Source organism: Vigna angularis, chromosome 6 (genome assembly GCF_016808095.1).
Source record: "Vigna angularis cultivar LongXiaoDou No.4 chromosome 6, ASM1680809v1, whole genome shotgun sequence".
NCBI classification, from domain to species: Eukaryota; Viridiplantae; Streptophyta; class Magnoliopsida; order Fabales; family Fabaceae; genus Vigna; species Vigna angularis.
Genome location: NC_068975.1, coordinates 24,863,668 through 24,875,195, shown reverse-complemented (window position 1 = coordinate 24,875,195; position 11,528 = coordinate 24,863,668). Strand labels below are relative to the sequence as shown.

The 11,528-nt window shown below is 34.7% G+C and overlaps 2 protein-coding genes across 2 annotated transcripts; both read right to left on the bottom strand.

Annotated features, from left to right (window-relative positions):
* Window positions 1-203: 203 nt before the first annotated feature.
* LOC108341231 (cysteine-rich receptor-like protein kinase 42) lies at window positions 204-4,980 on the bottom strand. The gene is made up of 9 exons (XM_017578921.2): window positions 4,173-4,980; window positions 3,262-3,571; window positions 2,745-3,136; window positions 2,416-2,535; window positions 1,846-1,973; window positions 1,492-1,705; window positions 1,156-1,384; window positions 889-1,042; window positions 204-816 (listed from the first exon to the last, which is right to left on the bottom strand). Exons 1-9 carry the CDS (start codon window positions 4,948-4,950, stop codon window positions 496-498), a joined length of 2,646 nt encoding a protein of 881 aa, XP_017434410.1. The 5' UTR covers window positions 4,951-4,980; the 3' UTR covers window positions 204-495.
* Window positions 4,981-5,781: 801 nt separating this feature from the next.
* Window positions 5,782-9,009, bottom strand: LOC108342702 (cold-responsive protein kinase 1). Its single transcript, XM_052879076.1, is given in 8 exon segments — window positions 5,782-6,240; window positions 6,321-6,474; window positions 6,625-6,856; window positions 6,959-7,172; window positions 7,256-7,383; window positions 7,733-7,846; window positions 8,059-8,455; window positions 8,550-9,009. Coding segments are annotated over 8 exon segments (1,968 nt in total). The 5' UTR covers window positions 8,976-9,009; the 3' UTR covers window positions 5,782-5,937.
* Window positions 9,010-11,528: the final 2,519 nt, after the last annotated feature.

Sequence of the window (11,528 nt, the reverse complement as noted above, 5' to 3'; positions counted from 1 at the left end):
TCAATGTTTATGATAATCAATTATATTAATTAACAAAATAATAAAGTTGAAATATATTCTCTTCGGTATAAAAACAAAATAAACGAGTAAAAGATTATATTAACTTAAACACATGTGACAATAAAAAATATATATAAAAAAAAAATAAAAATTGTAATTGAATAAACAGCTAACATTTAAACTATTTATCAGCAAAATAAATATGTTCAATAAAATAATTTTTCTAATATTTTTATATTATAATAAATAATAGACATTGAAAAAATAAATTAACTTAGGTATAATTACAGTTACTTTGATGTGGCTGGACTGGTACATATATGTTAAGGTAGGCTCAACTTTCTGATTTCAACTTGGAACTTTTAACTCTACATGAATTCTTACCACCAACTCAACAACCCCACAATACTATTTTACAACATACGTTCAAGTTGTTTGATTGATAGGGATGGAATAAAGATAAATCCTCTGATTGTTCATTTTAGTCTGTTACATTCATCGAGCTGATGGCAAAGAAATGGAGGCAGTAGCATTGGATGAAGAAGCAGTAGTTGAGACAGACCTAGAATTGTCTTCTCGAGACTTCAAACTGGATACAACAAACACAGGCATAGTTGGTCGCAGGTGGTCTGGGAAGCTCTTGCTTTTCAGTAGCACTACTGCTTCAGACATTGTTGGTCTCGTTGCAGCTGATGCCTGAGTGCATAACAACGCAATTTCTATAATTTTCTTTGCTTCTTCTGCATCATACTCATTAGGGTCTATGGCCTCATCCACAAGCTCCAACTGCATGCCTCTCTCATACAGTCCCCAAGCCTGTTGAGTGAAAATCAAAGTTCAACCATCCCACATGAAAAAGCTAACAAATCCATGAGAAAAATCACTTACTCGTTGAAGAAGGTATTCACGACCATCTTCATCTTCTTTCACATTTGTACTCTTTTGGCCACTTACTATTTCTAGGACTACAATGCCATAGCTGTAGGTATCAGCCTTCTCTGATAATTGGCCATGCATTGCATACTCAGGTGCTGTGTATCCCCTGACAAGTGCACAGAACATGTAGCAGTCCGTAGTTGATGAATGAACACTTACAGATAACATGTTACATTTTTCCAACATGAATGTCAAGAAATGCAAATTGTTCTGACTTACAATGTTCCTGCAAATCTTGTGCTAAGGTGAGAACGATCCTCTGGCAGAAGCCTTGCCAACCCAAAATCAGCAATTTTAGGCTGAAGATCATCATCCAGAAGGATATTAGCAGTTTTGATATCTCTATGTATGATGGAGACATGGAAGTCCTCATGTAGATATGCTAGTCCTCTTGCTGTGCCCAAAATTATATCATACCGTTGTTTCCAATTCAAGGGACCTCTGTCACCTGTTTCCATCAGGTTTGTATCATGGACTTAAAAATGGGTGAAAAAGAGAAGGAAAATAATAAAATTTTAAGAAAATGATATTATTCTATTAGAGGTTGAAAGTTACCAAATAAAAATCTGTCAAGACTACTGTTGGCCATGTATTCATAAACCAGGATTCTTTCTTCTCCTTTAATGCAGCAACCAAGAAGTCTAACCAGATTTCGGTGATGAGCATTACTTATTAGCTTCACTTCACTCTCAAAATCATCCTCCATCTTGCTTGATTTCCCCAACACTAATTTCTTGACTGCAACAATTTTTCCATTTTTCAGAGTACCCTGATCAATATCATTGATTAATTTTAGAACGAAAGTGATTTTTCTCTGTTATTAAAGTTGTTGGAGCATTAACATTTTAGAATATCCTTGTTGTGTTTTTGAACATGCTCTCCATTGCAATACTTAAACACAACAGTTACCTTGTATACACCACCGAATCCTCCTTCTCCAAGTTTGTTTTCGTTGCTAAAATTTTGTGTTGCTCCTTTCAAGTCGGCGTATTTGTAATTAACTGGACCTTTCAACTCGGTTGCTCCCAATATATCACCTGCGAAGGAATATAAAGTAGGTTTGATTTTCTGATAAATTAAAACAAGAATGTCTTCTTGGATTTACAGAATTTTGGATAAAACTCTTGTATTCTTGACATGAAGTCTGAATATGTATTCTTTCCCAACACCAACAATGTTTTGTAGTTTTTCTTTTTTTTCTAAATAACAATCTGTATCATTTGACTCGAAAATTTAGTAACAAGAATATAAGTAACTCAAACGAATTTTCTTCATTACAAACAAGTAGATAAAGCATTTCTAACTTTAACTTTATATAAATGGTCTAACTTTTGTTCTTTGGAATAACAAGATTATTTTAAAATAGAAATCTGTGATCAAAAGAGATTACAATTGCAATTTGCACTGATATGAGATGCAAAGCACCGATATTTAGTATCAAGCATAATGAAGTTAAAGATTTCAAAATTTATAACTTACCTCTTGGAAACCTCTTAGGTTTTCTGGATCTTCGAAAGGCAAACACTGCAAGGATGATGAGAAGTAGACCTCCACTTCCAACAACAACACCTACAATGATCCACTTCTTTCTTGAACCTCCTGCAATACAAAAAAGTATTAACTCGGTTGCACTGTTTTTATTAACTGATTTTATGTTATCTGGGTTAATTTTTCTAACAGTAACTACTCAAAATTTCCAAGTTATGTAAAATTAAGAACACTCATTATATAAGTAAAAATCAGCTAGAGCATCACATACATTCACTAATCTAAAAAACAAAGGAAGGAAATTGCTGTCATGAATTCACCTCGTTTTAAATAGGGTGTGATATCAATGGTTTGGTTATCAGGAAAGAAGGGTGTGGTGGAGTATCTCATGAAACAACCAGCATCATATGCTCTACCCTCTGTGTTGGGAAGACAACTTTGTAAGTTGTTGTATCCAACTTGCATGCATCTCAAACAATCATTCTCCGCGGCAGTTTCAACACATTGTGCAACAGCATAAATTGCACCACCACCAGCCATTGTTGCCTTAGTAGCTGCATAAAAACCTTTGATTTTGGGTGTTACTGTTTGGAGCTGCATTAGCACTTGTTGAGCAGCTAAGCTAAAACCAACAACCATTGCACTGGTGTTTCCACACGATTCACCATTCCCAGGTTCAGTAGTCTCTTCGTAGAACCTCCCAGTCTCGTACCTTGTCAAACCAACCGATATCAAATTCAAACATATAAACAAATTGACTCTGTATTTGACCAAGAAGATCCAAATAAAATTATGTGTAGCATGTGGTGTGTTTAATGTGTAATGTGAATAAGAAACCTGAGGAAGCAACCGTCGTATATGATTCTGGCACCGTTGGCAGCAGAGCAGTTGCGGATTTGGGTGGAGGCAGTGTTGAAGCAAGCAAGACATTCAGTTTTGAAGAGATAGTTTCTGCATTGAAACATAGCATATGTTAGCACCTCTCCCCTGGTGCTATTTGCTGTGGCAAAGTGCTTGTTCTGATTATTGCTAATTTGTGCTTTCAGACTTGAAAACGTTTCATTGATATTCTCAAAGAAGCTAGGCAAGTTGGATGAGTTGTATGAGCTGCACCCCTTGTTCAGTAGATATGGCTGTGGATTTCCAACTGCGCCATGAACAACATTATCAGCACCACATCAAGGTTTAGGCCACTAACTTTCACCATCAGACAAGTTTTTTTCAGTCATAGCTTATCCTGTTTTAATCTTCTTTGTGTATATATAGTCTCACAGGAAGGTTCTTTTTTGTTTACTTAGATAGGGAGGGAGTTTAATCTTCTATGGTGGAAAACCATTGAAGCTTGACAGTTGATGAATGATTAATGATGGCACCGTAGTGGATGGTGGACTCAGAAAGCTGAGTCAATACAGAAGTTCACTTCAACAGGTGCATGAATGATTTCATTTCAAGATAAGTAAGGCTACCACCTTCTCACCTCTTATAGTGGAGCACTCACCAGAGAATCTAAACAATTTGGTATAGATATATGATGTGCCTTCAACTCCATGACCAAGTATAATGATTAAAAAAGATGTTTGTATATAAAATATCTTAGACCAAGTTTAATCTTGATCATTAATGTATCATTTTCTTAAAAGTTTTTTAAAGTAGGTCCGTCTCTTAAACAAACAAGCAAGTAAGGACATTTTCAATCAACATAGATCTAACCCTTCATAAAAAGTAAATTGGAATTATTGAAATTCTACCTTGATCTAAATAGGGTGTGATATCAATGGTTTGGTTATCAGCAAAGAAGGGTGTGGTGGAGTATCTCACAAAACAACCAGCATCATATGCTCTACCCTCTGTGTTGGGAAGACAACTTTGTAAGTTGTTGTATCCAACAGTCATGCATTGCAGACAGTCATCTTCTGTGGCAGTTTCAACACACTGAGCAATGGCATAAATTGCACTACCACCAGCCACCTCTGTCTTAGTAGCTGCATAAAACCCTTTGGTTTTGGCTGTTGTGGTTTGGAGCTCCATTAACACTTTTTCTGCAACTAATTTAAAACTAGTGGCATTTGAACTCATGTTCCCACATGAGACACCATTGTCAGGTTCAGTGGTCTGATTGTAGAACCTCCCTCTCTCGTACCTGAGAAAGCAGCCATCGTATATGACTCTAGCAGCTTTGGCAGAAGAACAGTTGCGGATTTGGGTGGATGCAGTGTTGAAGCAAGCAAGACAGTCAATTCTGGAGAGGTAGTTTCTGCATTGAAACATAGTATGTGTGAGGATCTTTCCCCTGGCTTGTGATTCTGCGGTGACGAAGTGTTTTCTATGATTATTAACTTGATCTCTGAGCCTTGAAAACGATTCATTGATACTGCCAAAGAAGCTACGCAAGTTGGATGCGTTGTATTTGCTGCACCTCTGGTTTAGAAAATGTGTTTGTGGGTTTGCAACTGAACCATATGCATGAACAATATTAATAGTGCAGCACCATATCAAGATTAAGACCAGTAGATTAGGTTTCATCATCACAACTTCTAGCTGTTTAAAATATTAAGAGACAGAATACACAAGTATTTGGTTACGTTTAGAAGTTATAATATATATATATAGAGAGAGAGAGATGCAATAAGTGAATGATTTCCATAGCTACCCACTTCATATAGTGGCGCACTCAAAAGTAGACTTTAGACAATTTTGGAAAATATATGCAACTCCATGATGATTTAGCATGTTCATTCTATTACAAATTAAAATATCTTAAACCACTTATATTTTAGTAATTAATGAAGTAATAAAATACATATTTTGATTAATAATATTATCCACATATTTGCAATATGAACACATGAGTTTAGTTGGGGTTCCAGTTACATGTACGAGAAGGATATAAAACACATGCAACTCTTGAGTTTAAGGAGGGGTTCCAGTTACAATAAATTAATTGAGTTGTTTAAAACAAATAAAGAGTACCCAAATAAATTGTTTGGTATGGTTAATGTATTGTATGAAACTGAGACGATCTCCCACACATGTAACAGCTAGTTAAATGAGATTAATTACTTTTTTAAACAAGATGCACGGGTACTATAACTAGGACACTTTTCAAGATATCCAAACGCGTTAAGATTAATCACTGTACATCTGATATAACTATGGTTCACTTTCGAGCATGAAATTCCAGTTTTATCTTTAAAACACACCTTCAAAGAAATAAGTATTTAAATTGTGTTTCACTTCGGCTTCTAAGCTAATAGGACTATATTAGATAAGGTAGAAACACATGTAAATAGCTAATCAAATTCGACAAAACCAACAAAAAAAAAGAAGTCAAATTGGACTCAAACTTACATGATTTTGAACAAGGTGTATGTCAACACCACCTGTCACTAACATACGTTCTACTTTAATTGTACCATTCATAAACAACTGAAGAGAAAAGCAATCCACATCTATCTAAATTACTCTGTCAACTTGTTAGTTGAAGTGAACAAGACCCTTTTCTACATCCCATTATCATCGAGCTGATACAATAGAAATGGAAGCATTAGCATTGGATGAACTTGTAGAGTTGCCTTCCCGAGTCATCACATTCGTTCCAACAAACACAGGCATAGTTGGTCGGAGGTGCTCCACTGAGTTCCTGCTTTTGAGTAATACTACTACTTCAGACATTGTTGGCCTCGCTGCAGCTGTAGCTTGAGTGCATAACAAAGCAATTTCTATTATTCTCTTCACTTCTTCCGCATCATATTCATCAGGGTCAATGCCCTCTTCCAACAGCTCCAGGTGAGACCCTCTCTCGTACAGTTTCCATGACTGTTAAGTGAAAATCAAAGCAATGGTATCATGTCAAGAGAAAAACAATAATTCCCAGTTAATTATATCAACTTGCTTACTCGTTGAAGAAGATATTCACTGCTCTCCTCATCACCCTTCACATCAGTACTCTTTTGACCACTTATGATTTCTAACACTACAATACCGAAGCTGTAGGTATCAGCCTTTTCTGATAATTGACCATGCATTGCATACTCAGGAGCTGTGTATCCCCTGCAAGTGCATAAGCTTTCTGATAAAACACCACTCACAGATGGCATGTTACGTTTTTCCTACATAAGCTTTTAATCTGTCTCTTTTGAAATGACTTGATGCTCGGTTAAATGTAAAGAAATCAATGTTAACGCATTAGTTTTAACTTACAATGTTCCTGCAAATTTTGTGCTGAGATGTGAACAATCCTCTGGGAGAAGCCTTGCCAACCCAAAGTCAGCAATTTTTGGCTGAAGATCATCATTTAACAGGATGTTAGCAGTCTTGATATCTCTGTGTATGATGGACACGTGGAATTCCTCATGTAGATATGCTAGTCCCTTTGCTGTGCCTAAAATTATATTATAGCGTTGTTTCCAACTGAGGAAGCCTTTTCTGTTACCTGTTTATATCCCAAGTAAGATTGTTGCCAAGATGGGCAAAAAATGAATATGTTTGTAAAAGAAGAATTAATTTCTCTCAGTGTTTGACATGAATTATGTACCGAATAAGAATCTGTCAAGACTGCTATTTGCCATATACTCATAAACCAAGATTCTCTCTTGGCCTTTGCTGCAGCAACCAAGAAGTCTAACGAGATTCCGATGATGAACATTACTTATAAGCTTCACTTCACCTTCAAAATCATCCTTCATCTTGCTTGATTTCCCTAAAACTAGTTTTTTTACAGCAACAACTTTTCCATTTTTCAGAGTACCCTGTTAAAAGTAGCTTGTGTGACTGAAAAGGGAAAATGGTAAATGGTTTTCATGACAGTGTTGAAAATACAACATAAATTTACCTTGTATACAGCTCCAAAACCTCCTTCCCCAAGTTTGTTTTCAGCACTGAACTTTTTTGTTGCAGCTTTCAAATCATTATATTTGTACGTAACTGGACCTTTCAACTCAGTTGCTCCCAATATGTCACCTGCTAATTAAGAACGCACACCACTTATGATTTTGTAATAAAAACAAGATATGACTTCTTGATTTGCTTATTTTGTGCTTATAAATAGAACATTTTAATAACAGATCTTTTGAGAAAACTTATTATCCACTCAATAATCAAAAGCCAACCATGAAGGAAACTGAAAGGCTTAAAATGTGGAGTTATTGGATGAAAAAACAGATGTTGAAGAACAAAATTGCACTGAAGAAATCCTTTTCGTACTACATATCATTTTATATATATATTGTACAACTGAAAAGCACTAAAAATGCAAAGCGTAAACTATTAATAGCAAGCATTGCATTGAAGACTTTTCATATTTACATACCTCTTTGAACCCCCTTAGATTTTCTAAACCATATCCAAGCAAACAACAGAAGGAGCAGAAGAGCAGCTCCAACAACACCACCACCTATAATACTCCACTTTTTCGTTGAACCTCCTGCGATGAAGTAAGAAATTTGACATCAGTTCCAAACGAGGTCTGCAGGTACCATAAAAAAATTATTGAAGGCGTGTTTTTTCACTAGAAACTCTATTTTTATTCTGAAAACTCTTTCAAAATCATCAAAACAATGAAAACGGACAATAACATTTAAAACAAAAATACATAACTGATACATCAAAAGAAAGGGAATGGTTTTACAACTTTACCTTGTTTTAAAAAGGGTGCAATATCAATAGTCTGATTATCAGCAAACAAAGGTGTGGTGGAGTATCTCATAAAACAGCCAGCATCATATGCTGTCCCATCTGTGTTGGGAAGACAACGTTGTAAGTTGTCCTGTGCAACTTGTAGGCAGTTCAGACAACTAGTCTTCATGGCCGTTTCAACACACTGTGAAACGGCATAAATTGCACTACCACCAGCAACCAGTGTCTTAGTAGCCGCATAAAAACCTTTAATTTTGGGTGTTGCTTGCTGGAGCTCCATTAACACTGGTTGTGCAGCTACTTTAAAACCAGTGACAGTTGAACTCGTGTTCCCACATGATACTCCACCGCCAGGTTCATTGGTTTCATCGTAGAACCTCTCGCTCTCATACCTCATCTCACATTTTCAGAATATCCAACATCAAAATCAGATATATTTTCTGGCTCAAATGCTCAACCACTTACTAATGAATCAATAACTCATAGGTAACATAGATATTATAGTGGAAAAAGTATGTTTTTTATAAAAACCTGAGGAAGCAGGAGTCGTATGTGATTCTGGCGCCATTAGCAGCAGAGCAGTTGTGGATTTCGGAGGTGGCAGTGTCGAAGCAAGAAAGACATTCAGTTTTGGAGAGATAGTTTCTGCATTGAAACATAGCATAGGTGATCACCTCTCCCCTGGCTTTGTCTTCTATGGCAAAATGCTTGTTCTTATCACTGCTAATTTGTGCTCTAAGGCCTGCAAAAGTTTCATTGATATTGGCAAAGAAGCTACCCAAGTTGGATGCGTTGTATGCGCTGCACCCCTTGCTTAGTAGATTTGTCTGCATATTTTCAACTGCACCATATGCATGAATATTATCAGAGCTCCACCATATCAAGGTTATTAAGACCAGTAGCTCAAGTTTCAGCATTTTGTTGAAGGTACAAAAATTTAGCTTTCTTGCCTCTCTATACAATTTAGCTACAGATAACAAAGGAGGAAGTGGTTCCATCTTCTACATTGCAAAAACATTGAGCAAGGTTTGACTTTTTGACGAAGATTAATGATGATTGATGACACTGTAGTGCATGTTGGTCTCAGAAATCGTGATCAACACGTACATATATAAGTTGCTTAATTAGAAATTTTGACGTTAATTAACCTTTAATTAAGATGAGTAAGTTAAGCTACCCCTCCACTCTTCTCGCCTCTTACGTTATAATTGGCATATTGACAATAGAATCTAAACAGTTAGAAATGCACCATAGATCAAAAAACCTAAGATTGACATTTGTAGAGTAGGACCTTTAATTCTTAAGCTAAAGTGATAAGAGTGCCACATTCATCCCTTGAAACACAAATGGTTCTCAGCGAATCTACAATGTTTCAAAATTGACAGTAGCCAATATATAAAAATTATATGAAGCAAAGGAAACAGATATGTAAAACTATGTATAGATAGTAATTAAGGTTGTTAAGAAGCTTATTAAGTGATTTATCAAACTGGATAGATTCTTTGTTTTTTGTGTTCAACACACACTGATAGATTAACTGGTGGAGCATTTCTTATTCAAACCAGAAAGCAGCTTGGTAGAGAGAGAGAGAGAGAAATTGAAGGGTTATCAATGAATGGAGTTGACTAACGGAAGATGCCCTCAGCCGCTACTCTACAACAAAGAAGCAACTCAAGCTAATTAAAGTGTGGATGGGACAATTTTAAACAAACTAAAATTAAGTGATATATTTTAGGAAAGAATAAATATTTTTCAAACGTTAAAATTAGTTAAGTATAAATCATATTTGCAAAAAATATTTTATACAAAATTTGTGTTTCAATTTATGTATATAAACTAGGTGTACTGTATGATCGGACGACGGCTACGACAAGAAAGAGTGACACTTGGTAAGAACGGTCGGTTTGCGACAAATAAACAAATCAATCCCATAAAGATTAAGGTAATCATGATTAAGGGGAATGGACCGGGAATGGATCGATATTAAGATATCACTAATCTCGGGTCCACGCTAAAAACTATAAATATAGGTTAAAGGAAAGAGGTAAGGGATCGCATTTATTACTGTTACATTGAATTACGGAATGGTTCTACTGACTTTGGCATCGGAGCACCTCTAAGAAATACACCTCCGGATCGGAAAGCGAGATAGGAGACCAAAGAGCGAGACCGAGTGGTGGAAGAGAACAAACTGTGAAGGTGTTTGGTGACTTGACCTCGCAACCGAAACACTAGGTAATATTAGTTAATGAAAATTTGTTTGATTTTTTTTTTTCTTATCTTGGTTTCCTATATATTTATAGAAATGTTTTCCAATCATTATCGTAATCGTTTTGTTCAAGTTTGCCGAGTTAAGACAAAAAATACTATAACTTCGAAAAATCATATGTTTGTTTGCTTCTTGCACCCCCATGATTTTTTTTACCATTCTTCCAAAATTTTAAAAATGATATATATATTTCTACTCCTTAAATTTAGATTCTGTTTCTTAAACGTTAAAGTTGAATGTATAATCATTTTAAATCAAGATCGACATTTTTATTATGTGTTAAGCAATACTTCATTTTGACATTTAAATTAAAAGATGTCAAAGAATATCAATGTAAATAAAATAAAGACCGAAAAACCTTGAATAAAAATAAGTATCATTAACATGTTGGAGATTTATAAAAGATCTTCTTTAGTTGATCAACCAATACCAAAGAAAGATTTGGTAGATCTATTATTTTAAATTTGATTCGAAAATCTCACATTAAGATGAGCAAACAATATATAAATAATAAAAAAATCATAAACTTACCTTTTTAATGTTTTAGATTAAAAGTTATTTTTTTAATCTCTTATACATAGCTTAATAAAGTTAAAATGTAAAAATTAAAGTTTGTAGACGTTCTTTAAAGAAAAAGCATTATCATATAGTGGATTAATTTAGTGGTCAGAAAACATGAAAGTGACAAAGAAATAACACCATAGTCCGTGCTTTACCATGCTAAAATAGGGCAATGCGAGTCAGCATATCAATGGAGTCCCAACTCTAACCGTAACATCACTGCCCTGTCCAACAGTCCGTGTGACCTATAAACATAGGCAAACTTGACACGAAAAAAAAGAAAATATATATATATATATATATATATATATATATATATATATATATATATATATATATATATAATAGATTTTTTGTGGTACATATGTTTTTTTAAAGGAAAAAAATTATTTGACATTTGAAAACTTTTACGAAAGTCAAACAATCTTAACAAAAGTTAACTTTTGTATTTAAAAAAAAAAAGAGTAAATAGTAATGAGAAATCGTGTCAAATGATAGCAGAAAAAATTAGTGTCAAAACATCATTATCTTTTTTAAAATTAAATATATTTGTGACAAAACACATCATTATTAACTATAATTTAAAAAATAAGTAAGAACGTAGAATTTGATGTAATACTGAGAAGAACTATATTAACTT

Bases quoted from the DNA above. Each gene is read 5' to 3' on its own strand.
- LOC108341231 (XM_017578921.2), bottom strand. From the start codon at position 4,950: ATGATGAAACCTAATCTACTGGTCTTAATCTTGATATGGTGCTGCACT. The intron at 3,137-3,261 runs GTTTCTTATTCA...TGGTTTGACAAG, and splicing joins TACGACGGTTGCTTCCTCAG to GTACGAGACTGGGAGGTTCT. The intron at 1,385-1,491 runs GTAACTTTCAAC...TGATGGAAACAG, and splicing joins TCTTGACAGATTTTTATTTG to GTGACAGAGGTCCCTTGAAT.